The following is a 20989-nucleotide window of genomic DNA, read 5'->3' on the forward strand; positions in this document are numbered from 1 at the left end:
AGGACTGCTGTGTAAGTCCTGTGTCCATCTGGAAAATTAGAAAATGGACCTTAATGGAGATCACTCTAATTTCTCTGTGTTGTTGCTAGTCTGCGTTTAAACACTAAAATACTTTACACATTATGTTACGCCCTCTTACTGACTGCTAGTTTCTGAATGTATGCTGCCTGTCAAAAGTTTGGGGACACCTTGCCACCTTTTGAGACTTGACCAATTGCTTTTCAGTTAGGTGCCAAAAGTGGCGTTAACATTAAAACAGCTATTTTATAATATTATTTTGTATTTTGTAGCACTTATAATGTAATGTTTATTCTACATTTAAACAGGTTTGGTCTGAATGGGGTGCAACAGTTTCCTTTTCCAAACGTAAACACTATTGTTAAAACTGTTGTTAAAAGACTACTAAGGAATGCAGACATTACAACAAGGAAATAAAATGCAAGAGATATAGCATTGACATTTATACTGAGTTATTTCAAGAGAATACGTGGGTCAGTGCTTTCAGTCCTACAGGTAAGTAAAATCTTTATAGCCTTATGTAACCTATTTTGAATAATTTTATTAATACCGATATTGGAAAAGTAATGCAACCCAATTCAAAATGCTAATTTCTTACTATTTTAAGTTTTAAAAAACAACAATCAATCAATTTATGGGACAAAATAAGAGTTTCACCTCATGCAGCTTTCTTATTTATTCATTTTCTAAAGGGAGACATTTAACTATTTAACTATAAATATAACTATTTAACATTTTAACATTTAACATTTAATTATTTTAATAATACATTGTTTTTACTATTTGAACTTAATTGTTTAGTAAATACCAAAAATGTTTCATTCATGCAAGTGTCAATATAATAATAGGAAGAATAAGAACAAGAGGAGGAACTGAAAAAACTGTTTTCTGTGATACTGTGATATTTTCTGAGACGGTTATCATACCGCGAAAATCTTATACCATTGCTACCCTAGTGTAGACAGAAGTATTGGGATTTCATTGTATTCGGCAACAAGACTGCTAGTGAGGTCAGGATGCTCATCTCAAAAGTATTGGGTGGAGCAGCATCTTTCACTTCCCAGTCCATACAGTCCTCATAAGGACATAAGGGAGTAGAAAACCGCCCATTTTAAAGCTGTTCTTTTTGTAATGTGACAAAACCCAAGCATGTACATCTGCATGCAAAAGTTTGAGGACCCCTAGTTGAATTCCATATATTTTGAATTTTCAATAATGTGAAGTCACCAAAAATTACTGTTTATTTGCTTTTACATTTCACAGCTATAAAAATAAAATATAATATAACATAAAATGTAATATGTTCGTAGACATTACACACGTCGCAGTTTTTTACTCTTTTTGACATCTGAATCTGGCAGCTATTCTTTTCATTGTAGCAAAATTTCATAAAGAATGAACCAATAGAAATGCTCCAAAATGTAATGCTTCAAAAAGCACTGACCTCCATAGACAGGTTTTTCCGTCTTCTATAAAGTTGCCAATTTAGAAATACAGCAATTTAGGCCCTTCCATTCACAGTGGAGTTATAGAGTGTTTCAATCTGGAATGCTGGGTAGTCAGCCAGAACTGAGCACATGTAACATTTACATATAACAGCCCTAAAAGTACATTCTGTGTAATTGTAAGGGTTAAAGAGAAGTCCAGAAATGGTTATAGTTATGTAAAAACTAATTTTGCTCAATCCACAGAAATATTATATATATATATATATATATATATATATATATATATATATATATATATATATATATATATATAATTTATTTATTTATTAGGACACTTCTAAAAGCTAGGTTTCCCCAGACGTTTAATAGACAGTGTGTAATGGATGTGTGTTGCTCCTGCTGTCTCTGAGCCAAGCCTCCTCTCCCAGAGCTTGACCCCAAAACAGCAATGAAATTGCTTCTATTCCTTTGTACATGTTCTCCTCACCTCCTCACTGACTCTCCCTCCTCTCCCTCTGCTCCATCCTCCCTCCTCCTCCCCCTACTCCTCTTCCTATAGAGGACTGTGACTGTGAGGGCAGTAGCAGTGGACAGCACATAGGTGAGGCAAAGCACTTTAACACACACACACAGACACACACACACACACACACACACACACACACACAGACACACACACACACACACACACACACACACATATACACATATGTACGCGCTGGATGTGGCTTTAGCTTTTGGTGATGCTTTGTGGTGTGATAGTGAAGCAATACTAATGCACCGTTCACTTCATTCACACAGTGGCCACTGCATCATGTGCAGGGTGCTAATAGGGTCATTTAGTCAGTCAGCAGCTCTGATAAACTGGAGCAGTCATGTCTGTGTGTGTCCCTGATGTGTTTTGAGCAAAAACGTCATGAAAAATGAGCTAAAGATATTTTCCCATACCTCCTGACTGACTAATTACCCTACTTACCCTACTTAATACTCCAGGAATACTCCAGTATTTTCAGCTGAGCCTCTGTTTGTCACATCTGTACTACACAGACAATCATGTCAACATATTTCCCTGTTTAATGTCCCTAAACAAACAAACAAACAAATAAATACACAGGTAACCTACAACTCACTTATAACAGAAGCCCTATATGATATACAGGCTTATGCAAACATCTGGGCACCACTGGGTGTTGTCAAGTGAAAATTTTATCAAGTAAAAATCAGTGCACATCCTCTACAGAGAGACCTTTCTGCAGATATTGTACCTTAGTACCATAATTTGTGTCTAAAATGTGCATACAATACCATACACCATATGGACAAAATTATTGGGACATTCTGCTCATTCATTGTTTCCTACAGGTACAAACAATCTAAACAGTTTTAAGCCTGAAAGCCTGTCCCCCTATAAGTAAAACCCAAATTATCTAGGGAAATAATACATTATATGTACAAAAGTATTGGGACACCTGCTTATTCATTGGTTATTCCGAAAATCAAGAGCATTTCAAAAGAGTGTGTTGTGCTTTTGTCAGAGTAACTGTCTCCACTGTCCAGGGAAGGCTTTCTGCTAGATTGTGCTACAGTTTACTAGATTACTGCAAGACAAATGCTGTGATGATTTGATTGCATTCAGGGGCAAGTGAGTTGGGAAGTCAGGATGTTGTATGATCACCACCCCGCCTCATCCCAAACTCCCCAGCTCATCCCAAAAATATTGGATGGAGCACCATCATTCCCGGAGAAGTCAGTTCCTCTCTAGCCCATGCCTGGCATTAGGCATGGTGCCAGTAGATTTTTATGTTTATCTGCTGCATATGGACCTGTGCCAGCAATAGGAGTGATTTAAAGTATCTACATGCATTTGTCAGAAGTGTCTACAAAAATTTGGACATATAGCGTATTTAAATACCTTATTTAAGGTTCCAGTAGAGGATTTGTGTGCTTATTTTCTAATTTCATGTGTAACACCACTGGAGTTACATAAAAAGTGCAGAGCTTTATTGGTAACAATGGAACACAATAACAGCAAATAAAAAAATAAATGTGATTGGGTATGTAATAACGAACATAATTAGGTCTGAGGCCACATAATGTAGTCTGGTGCTTCTTCTCTGAAGTCATGTCTCTGAATATATTAGAGCTGAGGCATATTTTTACTCCTAAGTGTTCCTGAGACCTGAAGCTCTTTAGTCTGATGTCTGAAACCCTAAGGATGTGCACTGTACCAGGTAGACAGCCCTTTTTGTACAGGCCTGGTTTCTGCCTGCAGCACCCACATTCAGCAGTGCAGCTCAACAGCCCTGTCTGTTTGGTCCAATAATTATATTCTGTCCAATAAAAACCATGTATCACCAATTTTTTTCCATTTTCCATTTTTTCCATAGTTTGAACCCTGTGGCTGCTCTGTACACTGTGTTAATAATCCTGGATGAACAGACCAATAAAAATGCTCTAAATTACTTGGAAAAAGCCAATCCCCAGTTACCCTAAACTCACCCTTTTTGGAGATGCATGTTTTTCATTGGACAACGACCAATAAAATGTGGGAATACTAGTGTCTTGCTAAGCTTTACAAGAAAAAGGCATCAATAAATAAAGGACAGGCCCTGAGTTGTCCAGCGGAATGAGACACTCTCACTATAACCAAAGGATTGCTATTTCAAGTTTTTGAAATTTTCAAGTTCAAATCCTGGTCATGCTGCTAGCCATCAGCAGCCAGGGCCCTGAGAGAGTGCAATTTGCTCTTTTCAGGATGGGTAGATGGCATTTTCTCCCCATCACTCCAGTGCAGTCCCTCTGAGGGCATCAGAGCTCAAAATTAGCCACAGTGTAGTCACTCTGAGGGCATCAGAGCTCAAAACTAGCCACAGTGTAGTCCCTCTAAGGGCATCAGAGGTCAAAACTAGGTACAGTGTAGTCACTCTGAGGGCATCAGAGGTCAAAACTAGCCACAGTGTAGTCCCTCTGAGGGCATCAGAGGTCAAAACTAGGTACAGTGTAGTCACTCTGAGGGCATCAGAGGTCAAAACTAGCCACAGTGTAGTCCCTCTGAGGGCATCAGAGGTCAAAACTAGCCACAGTGTAGTCCCTCTGAGGGCATCAGAGGTCAAAACTAGCCACAGTGTAGTCCCTCTGAGGGCATCAGAGCTCAGAACTAGCCACAGTGTAGTCCCTCTGAGGGCATCAGAGGTCAAAACTAGCCACAGTGTAGTCCCTCTGAGGGCATCAGAGCTCAAAACTAGGCAAATTGGGGTGAAAAATGGGGTAAAAATTAGATATAAAAAGGTATAAATAAATAACCTGTTGCAAAATGTAAATCGTCACTGGGGGCTGTTGCTGTGGCAACAGCAGTCACTGGACACAGGCCTAGTCTATGGTACCCAATCGTATGCTGCAGATTTCACAGATGGAGATTCAGTAGAATAAACACTGGAGTATTTTTAAGCAGAATGTTTGGCGTGTGAATGAGGTGAATGCTTCTTGTACTTGGAGGCCGAACAGTGGTTCGTCTCTTTGCACACTCGTCCACACTGCGACACATCCCTCCAGCCTGGCCTGTAGCTCATGCAGAACACGCCACGCCGCTGTGTGACTCTAGACGCCCCACTGTCACTGCCTTTGGTGTTGCCATTCGGTGTTAGTGTGCATACTGTGTTGAGGACAGCCTCCTGCTGCACTTCATGCTTTAGAGTGCTTGTTGCTTTAGCTAGGAGGAGCTTGGCTTTCTGAACCCATGACACCGTTTCTGGCATGGCTGCTGGCTTGCACGGCTGGTTCCAAATGAAACGTTGCTGGATGTGTGACAGTCTAACGCTAGTTGTAGTTTCTCCTAAGTGTAAGGCGGTGGTGCCCTCCTGTGGCCAGGCCTTTTCCTGGGAGTTCTATTCAGGTACCACTCCCCATTTCCTTATGTGTGGAAGCCTGAGTGGTGTTTCTGGTGTGTGTGTGTGGTTTTTTTTTTTAAGTAAATGCTGTTACCTTGATGTTGTTTGAGAAAACTTAAGCCAGCAAGCAGGCTCTTATAGATTGGCGGTACTTCCATACTCACCTGGGTTGGGTTTCCCAAAACCCTCTTAGTACAAAAATCATTGGGCCGTAATCATTGGGCCCAATCATTTGGGTAATCATTTGGTTATTTGATTCATTCAGTTTACAAGAATAGTGGGTTCCATCCTTGTAAGAGTATAGCTGTGATTCTTAGTAAGATATTGGTGAATTATTCCCATTGTTAAATAGATTTGAATACTATGAAGCTTTTTTTTTTTATTTAAAGCTGGGCCCAAATGTTCACATTCCTCTGACTCCTAACTATTCACATCTTCACCCTTCCATTTCTGTGTTTCCCTTATGAGCCCCTCTGATTTTGCAAAGCAGTCCAAATTACAGTCCTCATCACAGTGTCCCATAATGGATTTCAGCTGGTCTCAGGAGGAGTTTCCGGATGAGCCGTAAAGACCGGCAGAGCTCACCTGGAGAGTCTCGGCCTGCGGAGCACGGAGAAGCAGAGTTTCTCACCTACGAGGAGGTGACGCGCTACCAGCAGAAGCCTTCAGAGAAACCCAGACTGGTGGTTCTTATTGGTGAGAATAAAGACACATGGCCTTAGTCTTAGGCATGTCCCAGCTGCATTAATACTGTATACCAATGGTAACAGTGTAGGGTATATTAATGCACTGCAGGATGCACAGGATGTGGTTAAGTGATGTTGCTATGCCAACATGCATTATCAGCTTGTTATCAGGCAGTGACCTTGTAGGGTACTTTGGAGCCATCATAGGAGCGCTTCACTTTGCCATGTTTTCCAGCTAAGTAGCTCCTCGTGTGCCACTTTACGAAGCATTCAATGCAAAATCCATCAACATCATACTTTAAAAAAAAAGTAGTATGCATGTTATATGTGCCACTTACCACACACTATCTGGCATGGAAAACATTATATCCGAATAAATGTTTTTAAAGCAATCTGACCTTTAGTTTTCAAGAATTTTGGTCTCTCCCCATTCTCAGGGATAGAAGTGTGGTCTCATATGACTGGGATTAACTGCCTGGTGGTATCGCAAGGATGGCCACCAAGTGAACAGACTTTCCTATAAGGAATATTGGCCTGCCCACTCACATACACCAGTTATTTGGGGTGTTTCAGCACTGAGTGCACAGTACTGGGCAGCCAATCAGAACACAGCTCATCAGAACTCGGCACAGTAACGAAAACAGCCAGTTTAATTGTAACACATAATGTAAGATTGGAAAATGGTTGTATACAATGAATTATGGCCATTTTTGAAACATAACAAATCACAAAAAATGTTTAAATAGATCTAAAGAAAAAACTTAGACACAAGAAATGTGTGTGGGATGGGTCCTTTTAATTTGTTTTGAGAGATTTGTACATTACTCAAGGGTTACTTACATTTAATACTCAATATTCAATTAAATTCTTAATTAATTGTACTTTTGCTCAAAAACATAATTTTTACTCTGTTCATTATTACTGTAACTTTTTAAGACAACATGGTTTATCTGTGTTACTTGTATCTATCAGTTGCTTTTAATTTTTTAGTGCAATTGAATGTATTATTTTTATTAAAAAAAACAAAAAAACATTCCAATCAAATAACAGTGTAAAATGAATCTGCCTGCAACTATGCAATTTGTTCTTTGTGTTAGGAACCAGTACCAGTTGCTTTTTAATATATATATATATATATATATATATATATATATATATATATATAGAGAGAGAGAGAGAGAGAGAGAGAGAGAGAGGGAGAGAGAGAGAGAGAGAGAGAGAGAGAGAGAGAGAGATAGATAGATAGATAGATAGATAGAAATTGAAATAGATAGAGATAGAGAAAGAGATTGAAATAGATAGAGATAGAGAAAGAGATAGATAGATAGATTGAGATTATATATATATATATATATATATATATATATATATATTATATATATATATATACAGTCATGCCCGAAAGTATTCATACCCCTGTCAAAGTTTGACTTAAATTTACTTTTATTTAACAAGAAATTATATTTTTGCCTGGAAATGACACAGGCATCTCCCAGGAGATAACACGATGATGTACAAGAGGCATCATTGTGGGAAAAAATATTTCTCAGCTTTTATACACATTTGAACAAAAAGTGGCATGTCCAAAATTATTCATACCCTTCTCAATAATTAATAGAAAAGCCTTTATTGGCTATTACAGCAATCAAACGCTTCCTGTAATTGCTGACCAGCTTTTTGCATGTCTCCACTGGTATTTTTGCCCATTCATCTTTAGTGATGAGCTCCAACTCTGAGGTTCGAGGGTCTCCTTGCCATCACCCTGATCTTTAGCTCCCTCCACAGATTCTCAATTGGATTCAAGTCAGGACTCTGGCTGGGCCACTGCAAAACATTAATGTTTTTGTCTGCTAACCATTTCTTCACCACTTTGGCTGTGTGTTTTGGGTCGTTGTCGTGCTGAAATGTCCACCGGTTCCCAAGGCCAAGTTTCTCTGCAGACTGCCTGATGTTGTTGTTGAGAATCTTGATGTATTGCTCTTTTTTCATGGTGCCATTTACTGCGATCAAGTTCCCTGGTCCATTGGCTGAAAAACACCCCCAAAACATTAGGTTCCCACCACCATGTTTGACAGTGGGGATGGTGTTCTTAGGGTTGAAGGCTTCTCCTTTTTTACGCCAAATGGTGCACACATCATTGTGGCCAAACAATTCAATTTTTGTTTCATCTGACCATAAAACAGAACACCAGAAGTCTTCTTCTTTGTCCAGATGAGCATTTGCAAAGGTCAAGCGGGCTTTTGTGTGCCTTTTCTGGAGAAGTGGTGTCCTCCTTGGCCTGCGTCCGTGGAACCCAGCAGTGTGCAGTGTCCGTTGAACTGTCTGCCTTGAGATGTCGCCACCAGCAGAGTCCAGATTCACCAGGATGGCCTTGGTGGTGATCCTTGGATTTTTCTTCACCTCTCTCACTATTCTCCTGGCCAGCACAGGTGTCACTTTTGGCTTCCGACCACATCTTCTGAGATTTTCCACAGTGCGGAACTTCTTGTATTTTTTAATAATACTTTGCACTGTAGCCAGTGGAACTTGAAAACATTTTGATATGGCTTTATAGCCCTTTCCTGACTTGTGAGCGGCCACAATGCACAGCCGCAGGTCCTTAGTGAGCTCCTTTGTCTTAGCCATGACTGTCCACAAACCAACTGCAGAGAGCTGCTGTTTTTCTCCTGTTGAGTTGATTAAAACAGCTGTTCCCAATGAATCAGGGTAATTAGGATGCTTTAAAACAGCTTGGACTATTTGGAATGGTATAGAACTTTGGATTTTCCCATATACTGTGACAGTTTTCAAAGGGTATGAATAATTTTGGACATGCCACTTTTTGTTCAAATGTGTATAAAAGCTGAGAAATACTTTTTCCCACAATGATGCCTCTTGTACATCATCGTGTTATCTCCTGGGAGATGCCTGTGTCGTTTCAAGGCAAAAATATAACTTCTGGTTAAATAAAAGTAAATTTAAGTCAAACTTTGCCAGGGGTATGAATACTTTCGGGCATGACTGTATATATATATATATATATATATATATATATATATATATATTACTGTATTTAAGAGCTGATACTCATTGAATGAAATTTTCCTTTAATTTCATACTTAAAATGTTAAAATACTCATATTACTCAAGTATGTAAAGTACTAGCCCCCTGCATATACTAACTAACAGATAAAATTAGCAATAGGGTCTGGTATATAGGATATAGAAAGAAACTGAGTGTTGGGGGTTCAGCATTTCATTGACTTTCTTCTTGTCTCTCTCTAGGGTCCCTGGGGGCTAGGATCAATGAACTGAAGCAAAAGGTGATTGCGGAGAACCCTCATCGCTATGGAGTAGCTGTTCCACGTGAGTCTACATTTACTGCTCAAGAAAGCTCTGGATCAAAGAGCTGGACACATGAGAGCTATTCTCTGGGCAGAAGGGCAGAGGCTTATCCTCACCGCTATAATTCATAAACTGACCTGGAATGTGATGTTTAGTGATAAGACGTAACCTCCATATGTAAAATCTCGTTGAGGCTCATTGTGAAAATACGTTCTGACAGACACCACCCGGCCCAGGAAGAGCCATGAAAAAGAGGGCGTGGAGTACCACTTCATCTCCAAGCAAGCATTCGAAGCAGACATTCTGAGCAACAAGTGGGTTCTCCTGAGGAATTTATGAGATCTTTTGGCCCATTCATTTGAAAACCCTGTTGAGCACAAAGACTCATGTGAGTAAATGTACAGTGACTGCATCACCATGTACAGAATTCAGTGCAGCGTCCATCCGTCTGCTGTTTCAGGTTCATTGAGTATGGGGAATATAAGGAGAACCAGTATGGGACGAGTCTGGAGGCCATTCGGACTGTATTGGGCAGAAACAAAATGTGTCTGGTGGATGTACAACCTGAGGTGAGAATTTAGTCTTGAAGGGCATTGAAAGCTTGAGGCAGTAGATGCAGGGGGACTGACTTGAAAGATCAACCAGCAATTTAGATGCTTCCCAAATTACAGGTTCTGTAATTCAACCAGGCCCTGTAACACATAATTCAAAGGCAGTGAGAAGATCAGTGTTGAAGGTCAATTCTTTAAATTCTTTAAAATTTCTGTCATTTTATTTCTATTTATTTGTGCATCCTGTTTTCTTCATCAGGCTCTGAAGATCTTGCGTACAGCAGAGTTTAAGCCGTATGTGGTTTTTGTGAAGCCGTACCTGCCCGAGGGCCGCCGCCACCGCAGCAGGGCAGCTTCGCCAGAAGGGGGTGACAATGGCCAAGTCATGGTCAGAGCATTTACACAGCATGTGCCACACACACAGAATTTGGAATTGGCTATAAACTGAATTGGCCACACATAAAATTGAACCTCCTGAGACCCAAACTTTCGCTTGGTGTGCATTTTTAATTTCTCCTGTTTGGGATTAGTAGGACCTAACAAGTATTAAAACTAAAACTTTAAACAGTACAGACAACAAAGTCATTTTTCCAAAAAGCAATATCCTCATATTAGGACCAAAAATTGAAGTATCATGGTGCAGAGAAGCAGAAATGTAATGCCCCACATGAGGATACAGGGGGCGTCCTCATGTGGATCAGTGCTAAGAAACGCTGCTATACACGCAACCATAGCTATACATCCTTTAATTCTACCTTATCTAGCATATCATTCCGAGACTTTGGCTTTGTGCCACTTAACTTGAAATGCAAAGCTGTGCCCAGTGTAGGTCCACATTTGGTCATATTAAATTGTGGTCGCAGTATCTTGAGGGACTGGAACTTTCTATGTGCTGCTGTGTTTTCTATCACTATATAGTTATGAGGCAGTGTTTATTGTGAATGCACTGTGATAGTTTCTGAGCGAACATTAACATACATACAGAACACAATTCAATTCGGTAAAGGCTTAATATGGATTTGTGTCATCAGATTAACAATAGAGTAAAGCAGATTCACACACTGCATCAATATAAAAGGTAAATAAAAACAATTAAAAGCATTAAATAAAAAGTTTCCAATATGGTGAGATAAGATGTATTGTATTTATAACATTAATCAGCTGGCTTGATTTTGTTATATCATTTAAACACAAGCACAATAGCTCCAAGAGCTCCCAGCACTAGCTATCCAATATTCCAACCCCCACCGGAATGCTCCATTTTAATCCCGGACGAGCCCCTATATGTTCAAACTGTTTAGAGTTTAAACAAAACTGATATCCGGCCTTAATGTGACACAGATCAGATTTTTCAGTGGCTGTGTTGACATGTCAAATCCGATCTTTTCAAATCAGATTTGAGTCACTTTCATATTTGGGCATAAGAAATGCATGTGAACGGTTAGATGATCGGATTTTATGCTCTGGCAACACAGCAAAACAGTGACGGAGGTGACATGCATAAGCATATTAATGTTCCTAATGTTTCAGAGACAGATTCGTTCACATTACAGATACAGGTCAGTTACATTTGATCTGACCTGGAAAATTTCTTGAATGAATGGCTTATAATGTGACATATATACAGATCTAGTCTATTCAGATTATTTCATATTTATTCAAAATTATTCCTTAAAATTAGAATTTTCCACTTTTTGTGAATAATATATATTTTTTACTTTACTGTATTTGTTTAGAGGAGTAGATGGAAAATGTGGAAACAGCATCAGCATTTGCATTAAAGAGCTAAGCCACCACATGGATCACAGGAACCTACTTGGGTACATGGGGCCTAAAATGTGTCTCATGTCTCTCTCTCTCTCGTGCTCTCTATGTAAAGGATGAAGACCTGGTGGAGATGTGTCACTCAGCAGAGCAGATGGAGCAGCAGTACGGCCACCTGGTGGACTGGATCCTGGTGAAGGAGGACTCTACCAGTGCCTGTGTGGAGCTGAGGCACATTCTGGAGCGTCTGGAGAGGGAACCGCAGTGGGTGCCGGTCGGCTGGGTCCGGCCCTGACTCTCTGGTGCATTTGGACGGTTCTCATAGACTCATAAACTCATGGATTTCAGAGTTCGGGACCTGACCTCAAATGGCTGACAGATGGGAAACCCAGGAATTCTACATGAGTTTATGAGATTGAGCTGGCAAACAATGCACCAACGGCAAATATACTGTATCAGTGACACTTTCATTTCTGTACCATCGTGCTCATAAATGATTGTAACATTAAGCCTACCTCTAGTGAGTAGACAGGCCCTATCAGCATCAGTAATTGTCATACAGTGAGTGATGTCATTGGTCCACCCCAGCAAATATATATATATGGCTTGTTCAACTGAGAAATGTACCTGTTGGCAGAAACTAGCTGAACACAAAAATGGGACAAATTTACAACATAGAAAGTGTAGAAAGTGACATCTTGGCAAGTGAAGTCATCCTACATCTAGTCGTTTATATTGATACACAAAAACCTTGCATCTCCAAAACGGTAAAAACCTTCTTAACCTTCAATGAACATGAATATCAATAGATTTGATTCCAAATCATTTTCGTCGTTTTGCAGTACAGCAGATGTCTAGGAACATTTTATGTTGTTGCAAGAATAAAAAAGATATTAATTAGCACATTTCAAGATGTTTTTAGATGTGGAAAAGCCATGGTACAGGCCTGTAAACACACTCGCATACTCACTCATATTTAACAGGCTGAATATTCTTCACAAGGGGGAGCTATCAGTACTCATTGCGATTAGTGCTTAGTGTGACTGACACTGTGTGTCTTTGTTTACTTGTTTTGATTTCTTGTATCTAGAGAAACTGTCTAATCAAATTGGTTGACAATTGGTCTACACTATATTATGTTCATCATATTAGTCATCTACCAATAGAATCAGATCGTTCTTCGGAATCAGAATCAGGGTTTATTGGCCAGATATGTTTGTGCATACAGGAAATTTGTCTTTGCTTACACTGAAGCTCACAGTGCACAGTGATTCAGCATTTCACACTTGACCTAACAGACTCCCCTACCTTTTTTCATGGGTTCTACCACACACATCAGGTCTGGTTGTTTTAACCCTCATTGGACTGAAGCACCTTCCTGAGGGGAGTACCTGAAGGAGACGATGCTAGCCAGGGTGCGATGAATCAGTGATGATGTTCTCTGCATGCTAACTGGTTCTGGAGGTGGGCAGGTGAACACTGAGGGTCTTCTTTGAAGATCTGATGTAGCAAAAAAATGCGTGCATGTTTTGTTTGGTGGCAGAGCTGCGCAAAACTGTGATGGAGGTGGTGACGATGGGTTCTTTAGGATAAAATGACTTAGTAGAAGTGAAGAAAAATCTCGAGAATAAGATCAGCAATCTTAGACCCTTAGGATGTTCTTAAAATAAGAAATGTCAGATATCAGAGACTAGAGATGCACAAGATGTCTTCACTTGCCAAGATGTCATTTTTGAAGTGCAAACACACCTCCAGTCTTGCTGTCCACATGTATAGTATTTTACACGTCTTTTCTGTACCTCAGTCACTGCTAATAGTTCAAATCCTTCTGGAGCTGAATCAGGTGGACTACAGGATTGGAGTACACACTGTTACACAGTCACTAAGACCCCGTTTACATCCTGGTTACTTCGTATCTGGATTACAGATACAAATCTGATCACTTAAACCACTTCGGAAGGGTGTGATGAAGTGGTTGAGGCAGGTTGCATGTGCAAAGGTTTTTCATTAGGGCTAAAGCAACAAAACTCAACATCAGGACAGGCAGGGGTCAAATAACAGGTAGGCAAATACACTGGTGTACTGGCCTGTCTCCTGGTAGCACTTCCAGCCTCTGGACACTATGCTGACAGACACAGCAAACCTTCTTGCCACAGCTCGCATTGATGTGCCATCAAGGATGAGCTGCACTACCTGAGCCACTTGTGTGGGTTGTAGAGTCCGTCTTATGCTACCATGAGTGTTAAACCACCAACAACATTCAAAAGTGATCACAATATCAGCCAGAAAGCATAGGTACTGAGAAGTGGTCTGTGGTCCCCACCTGCAGAATCTCTTCTTTATTCAGTGTGTCTTGATAATTTCCACCTGTTGTCTATTCCATTTGCACAACAGCACGTGAAATTGATTGTCAATCAGTGTTGCTTCCTAAGTGGACAGTTTGATTTCACCGAAGTTTGATTTACTTGGTTGATTTATTGTGTTGTTTAAGTGTTCCCTAAGTGTATATCATAAGCAAGGCTGTACTCCAAAAAAAAAACCCTCCAAACCTAATTCACCAAACAAGCACAACAACATTTGGTTGTGTCACACCAAGAGCAGTTCTAATTAGTCCAGAAATGAACTGCACCTGTTTGCCTGGAGTCGAGTCTCAGGTGAGAGGCGGAGGCCCACCTGCCCACTGAGGCCATTACAAAGGGGGTCTGGCTCATTTGAGCCACATGTTAAAGCAGTGTCTCCAACACACATCCGACAACCACAGCTCCTCCCAGCACAACCAAAACTTGCAGAACAACGGGCGAACTTGCAAATTCCGTCCAACTAAGCAGTCAGATTTCAGTCTGACTAACCAGTGCCAGATACTAATCATATTAAATGACCAGGTGTAAGCAGGGGCTCACCTTCTTGACCTTCTTCTGTTTGTAGTCCCTTGATTGTATCTTAGTTAATCACACTCTGATATCTGTAGTCGAGTTAAACCTGTGGGACATCTTGGTTGCTAGGACTTGCATAGGTTCCCACATGTGAAGCTTGCATCCATGGAGATAAACATAATACCCTTGACCTACAGCTTTTTGTGTTCTTCACACTCACTGTAGCCAATGTCTGTTTACTGCATATCATTCACAGCCAGTTCATCCCGACTGTCCCTGCTCATATTTTCTACTCTTTGTGTCTTTCTGTGGTGGCTGTTTCTATTTATCTGAATGTAATTGATGGTGTTAGCATATGTATATTTACAGTTACGTCCAGGGTTCATCACTATGTTAAATAATTGAATTTCTTGAACTGTTTTTTGTATTATTGTTATTATTTTTATTTATTTATTTATTTATTTATTTATTATTTAGATATAACTGCTTTTGTAATAACTGAAAACTGTGCTGGCTACTATATCAAACGTGGCTCAGATATTATAACAGTATTCCAATTTATTAGGAATTGATTCATGGTATAACAGTAAAATCACAGAATTCAGGAATGAGGCATGTTATGAATTTGGGGTCATGTGATATATTACGGTATGTTGCAACCATGTAACCTTTAGAATGTAATATGTTTTTTAACGCACTGTGCTTAGTGTCATTCCCAAATCAGACCCAATTTTGTGACTATGTCCTCTTTTTTTGACCAAGTGAGCTAAAACGTAGTTATGCGTATGACACTGGAGTTCTATTTTTTTATATATCAATGTGTAAGAAGCTTAGAAATATAATAAAGAGTATGAATTTTAAAAGTTGTGTGCAGCTTCTTTTAAGTCTGGTTTTAAGTGGAATTTATGGATTTATGAATTATGAATTTATTACTGATTATAGTTAATTATTAATCCAAGCCTAGGCTTTAGTACATGTCCATAAAAAAATGTTCATGTTGATAAGTCATAAATGACAAATTTCATAAATAAAAACAGAGGTCTTTAAGCATTTAGTATTTCACAACCAGGACTGCATGGAGATCATACAGGTGTATAAATTTAAGTTACCTGTTAGCTACATTAGCCTTTATATACAGTGCAAAATTAAAGAATCTAATACTTGACTGTAAGAGAATATTAATCTGTTGAATTGAATAGCAGGACAGCGGCTGATATTGACTATAAATGGACTGCACTATAGCCATAGCAATGAGCCACATAGAAATGAGTAAATGAGCCAGTGGCTCAAACTGCCACTAGTCAGGTCACTTAGTACACCACCATGACTGAAGGACACATTTCTTTTCCATGGACTACCTACTGATACCAAAGTTAATATCACGATACTAGAATTTTCATACCTTTACCCTTTTTTAAGCATTAAATAAAAAAAAACGCTTTTGTTAAGAGCATAATAAATCACTTTTGGTTCCTTAAAGAACCCTGGAAGAACCATTTTATGCAAATGAGCTGTGTGAGTGTGAAGATCCCATATAATGTAAAGGTTCTAGGAAGGACATTTTAATTGGGACAGTTCTTTGAAGATACTTAAAACCTTTTAAAATCTCACAAATCAAAGGTTCTTTAGGGGACCAGAAGAGGTCCACACTCTGGGGCAGTATTTGGTTCAACGGTTTCAGTTTTCCAGCCTCAAGAACACATGCAGATGTGGCAGATGTGCAGTAAGGCCGACCAGCTTTTACCACCTCATTTCTCCAATGTCCGCTCCCTCAAAAACTAACTGGACTACCTCAGACTAGGAAGAACTACACATCAGAAGGGAAACTCTACAGTTCTCCAGTTGTGATGCCCACCACTAGATGGCAGTATTGGACATGTACTGTTTGTTCTGTCCACTAGCCCAGGCTTGCCCATTCAAGAGCACCTACACCTACACACAAGTCATACTGACTAGTAATAAGAGTAGCTGCTGATATGTGTAGACTGACATCTGTTGACTTAATTGAAATATATTAAATACATAAATCTAGAATAATATTACACATATTCCATCATCCTGATACAAAAAAAGCTTCATGATTTATAGTACATGTTGTAATTATAGAAGGGCCAAAATCTAAGTATCTTTATTCTGGAAGATGCTCTGCTCTGCTCCAGTGGTTTGGCCTCAAATATGCAGTCTACCTTTATATAAGGCTGTTTTATAAAGGCTGATATTAGAGGGCTGGTCCTCTAAAGTTATTTTTAAAGGCAACCTTATCCTTGCAATAGCTGCGCAAATATTGTCAAATCATGCAACACTGCCCACACTTCATCCACCTTGTCAGCTGGCCAGAGCAGGGTCTACCTCAGGTCAGTGCCTCAGGCTACCCAGCAAATGCCATCCAAAAGCAGCCCTGAATGCTCAACTGCATGGAAAGCATTTGGCTGAATGTGTCCAACCTGCTGTCCTTTAGATCTCTCCTTAACAGGTGCTATAGGATAAGAAGCCTCCTGCATGGAGGATCTGGAAGGTTGTAGGGGTTACTCATAAATGCAGGCCCGAGCAGGCTGTGCAGTGACTTGCACAATCGTCTGGATGGTGAAAATGCTGGAAACGTGCCAAAGCAACTGGAGACAGCAGTGTTAAAATTAGCCCTGTCTGTCCATGCTTAGTCATTCATATCCCTGAGACATGAGGAGGGCTCATTTTCCCCTCATGAGGAGAAGAGCGGTTCAATACGGGGTGAGCGACTCTACTGTTCTTCAGCGAAAGGCCTTTAGCACTGTCGGACCTTTTGAAATGGGACAGCATTAGACAGCTTATTATAACCTAGAAGGAAATAATGAACATACTTATTATTTGCCAGAAAACTACAGTAAGGCCTCAACAAGTGAATATTATGTAATATCAGTATTTCATGTTTCATTTATCCACATCTCCAAAATTCAGTATTAGAACCATCCAAGTCCTCCCAAACACATTCAGGGATGAGGCCTGGACTCTGAGGTAGTTAATCAGCTTTAAAAGGTTGGTTTGATCTTATTCCATCCATCCATCCATCCATCTTTCTTTCATCTTTCACTGGGCACAGGGCCGGAATACCCCCTGGACAGGGGGCCAGTCCATCGAAAGGTACCGCACATAAGCATTCACACTTAAGGGCAATTTAGCTTAGTCAATTCACCTACCGTATGATTTGGGGAGGTATGAGGAAACCATAGTGCCCAGAAGAAGCCCATGCGGACACAGGAAGAACACACCAATCATCTCACAGACAGTGACTGGAGCTAGGATCGAACCCACACCCCTAGGGCCCTGGAGCTATGTGATATGCACACTACCTGCATCGCCACTGTGCCGCCCAATTTTTGATCACATGTTCTATTAAAATGAATAAAATAAAGGAAGGGTGGTAGCTCATTTTCCCACAGTACTGTATATAATTTATATAATGGTACATCTCAAAATTTGAATATCGGGAAACAAGTTGATTTTTGTTCATAATTTAGTTTAGAAAAGTCATATATTCATTATATTATTCATATTATAACTATATATTCTAACTCATATTATTCATTACATGTAAAGTGAGGTATTTGAAGACTTAACTTTTGATCACTATTTTTTTATTTAGTGCAGACACCTCATTTGGGATTGTTATCATTTTATTTTACGTCAATTATATATCAACTATTTTGTACAATTTTAGACCAGCCTGAGATTTTTGATCACTCAGAAAACCTTAACCAAGGCCTCGGACATTAATTAGCATGTTAGGGCTATTCATTGTTTGGAACAACCAGAGCTTTAGAAACGCCCTAAATCTTTAACCCTTGTCCCAGCAATCAGCTACACTTTATGGGAACAGTGGGGGTCAAGTTGAGGTCTTGAAGAGGAATTTTTAGAAAGGTGAATAAAAATAAATGTTTTGCTAAAGACCTTCAGGAAGACTTAGCAGACACTGGAGTTGTGGCGCACTGTGCAGCAACACCCACTCGAATATGACCTTCATGGAAGACTCATCATTTTCATCAGAAGAAAACCTTTTCAGCATCCTTATCACAAAATCTATTAAGGCAAGTGTTACTAAACACTGACCATGCAGGGTCCCCAATCGTTGCTTCAGGCCCTGTTTTCTTTTTATTATCATAAGACATTTCATAACATTAATAGTAAATTATTAAAGATCTGATTCATGCTTTCAGAAAGCATCCAAAATCTTTTAGCTCAGTTATTCACAGTACCCAACAGCAGGGGTGTCCAAACATTAGCATGCCATTGTAGAACCATTGCCTTTGCTAGCCCTTAAAGAACCCTGTATTTTAAGGGTGCACATAAGTCATTACTTTGTAGGACTCTACTTTCACTCGTCAGGTGCAGACTCAGACTTAAATCTGAGACACGATGTGTCTTTTCCCCATTGGCACACACCAGACCTGCTCGTTTTTTTTTTTTTCTCCAAATTACATAGCTCACCACACAGCTAGCAGCAGATGATCGATGCACAGCTTACAGCACAAGCCAAATACCTTTTAAAGTCAACCTTTCAAGCATGAGTCAGACACCACTGCAGCTGAAAGGCCAGTTTTTTTTTTTTATTATTTCTGCAGCAGTGTCTTACCTACTCACTGTTTAAAACCTGGGCTGTGCATCAGGCCTGCGCTGCAGTGCAAAGCCTGCCTCTAAAACTTCCTCTTTATTTTTTCATGCATTTCAAGGCTGATATATCAATAGCCGCAGGGCATTATGAGGAGGGAAATTGTCAATGCCAGACTCAAGGCGAGCTCCAGCTTGCATTATACTACTCACTTCTCTGGTAAACAGCTGCGCTGATATGCAGTGAAAAGCACTCCCACCCTGTATTGTTCTGCTCTGCGCTCAGGAAAGCATTCATAACCTCACAGCGTGAAAACAATACACAAGTGTTTTCCTATCTGGACATTATCCCGTGCTTCACACAGTAACTGCATGCCTGTTTGACAAGCTGTAACCCAATCTGTTTACATTGCTCAGTTTTGCACTGATATATTTACACCAATCAGCCATTTGTTAAGCAGGTCCCCCTTGTGCCGCCACGACAGGTCCACAAGACCTGTAAAGGCATCCTGTGGTATTTAGCACCAAGACGTCAGCAGCAGATCCTTTAAGTCCTGTAAGTTGTGAGGTGGGACCTCCATGGATCACATCAGAGAGCCTTAAGTGCTTTTAAGGGCTGATGTTTTGGCGATGCTCTGACCCAGTCGTCTAGTCATCAAAATTAGTGGCTGATCACTGTATAGTTGCATACCATCAGACCACTTCTGAACATTCCAGGACTGATTCCTAAACCAGGCTCTGGTGGACTTGGAAGTGTGCTTGGGTCTTTACCAGTTCTTCACACTGACATATCTCTATTACATACATGGTTCTTTATGGAACCAAAAGTGGTTCTTCACTGGTATTACATAGACAAGACATTCATATTCACCAGAGAGAGTGAAAGGTCTTGCTCAAGGGCCCAACAGTGCCAGTTTGCAAGAGGCTGGGTCATCCCACAGTCCTGTCATTAGCAGCCAAAAGCTCTAACCGCTGAGCCATCACCACTGAACCCACTTAAAGAACCATTTGAAGCATTTTTATTTTTAAGAGTTAAGGTTCACTGCAGAAGGCAGGATCCAAAATGGCTTGGCTTATCATCACTAATCCACCTCCATGTTGACTGTGGAGACCATTTTTCTTCAGTGACCTTTCTTGCAACAGAAAAAACGCTGATCCATATGGCCAAACAGTTCCACTTTCGTTTTGTCACTCCATAGAACTGCGTCCCAGACCTAGCCAAATTTCTTCTGATATATTCCAGCTGGCCCTTCCTGTGCTTCGTGGTCAAGAGCAGTGTGCATCAGGGCTTGTAAGTCTTTGATGTCTTGATGAGACAGCCACATAGGGACAGTGGTGTGGGTTTTGGGTTGTGGGTTCGATTCCCGGGCTTGGTAAGGTGCCACTGTTGGGCCCTTGAGCAAGGCCCTTTACCCTCTCTGCTCCCCGGGATGCCCACCTCTCTGGGTGTGTGTGTACTCACTGCCCCTAGTTCACTAGTGTGTGTGTTCACTACCACAGATGGGTTAACACATTTCGCTGTACATCGTACAGTGACAAATACGTGCATCTTTACCTTTTTTAACCTTTAAACAGTTCCATAGCTGATGTCTACATTTACATTTATGGCATGTAGCTGATGCTCTTATCCAGAGCGACTTACAAGGTTACTCGTATTACAGAGGTGGGCCAATGTAGTGTTAGGAGTCTTGCCCAAGGACTCTTATTGGTGTAGCGCAGCATAGTCACCCAGACCAGTAATCGAACTACAGTCTCGAGCTACATGGTGAGGTAGCTCACTAGCAGGTAGTGGTGTTATCTGTTGCACCACACCAACCACTGCTCTGTAGAAACACCTCACAGCCGATGCAAATTAAG

At 40.3% G+C, this 20989-nt stretch overlaps 1 protein-coding gene across 3 annotated transcripts in view; it reads left to right on the forward strand.

Annotated features, from left to right (window-relative positions):
- Positions 1-15414, forward strand: part of mpp3b (MAGUK p55 scaffold protein 3b) — a 30410-nt gene extending 14996 nt beyond the window's left edge. For 2 of the 3 annotated variants that reach the window (XM_072667071.1, XM_072667072.1), the window contains exons 13-20: positions 2026-2067; positions 5293-5358; positions 5888-6049; positions 9304-9384; positions 9584-9677; positions 9824-9932; positions 10174-10302; positions 11794-15414. In XM_072667071.1, the coding sequence (XP_072523172.1) occupies positions 2026-2067; positions 5293-5358; positions 5888-6049; positions 9304-9384; positions 9584-9677; positions 9824-9932; positions 10174-10302; positions 11794-11973 (863 nt within the window). In that variant the 3' untranslated portion in view covers positions 11974-15414. The remainder of the gene's footprint in view (positions 1-2025; positions 2068-5292; positions 5359-5887; positions 6050-9303; positions 9385-9583; positions 9678-9823; positions 9933-10173; positions 10303-11793) is intronic. The other variant, XM_072667073.1, reaches the window with a different exon arrangement.
- The last annotated feature ends 5575 nt before the right edge of the window (positions 15415-20989 follow it).

This window comes from Salminus brasiliensis, chromosome 22 (genome assembly GCF_030463535.1).
Source record: "Salminus brasiliensis chromosome 22, fSalBra1.hap2, whole genome shotgun sequence".
NCBI lineage: Eukaryota > Metazoa > Chordata > Actinopteri > Characiformes > Bryconidae > Salminus > Salminus brasiliensis.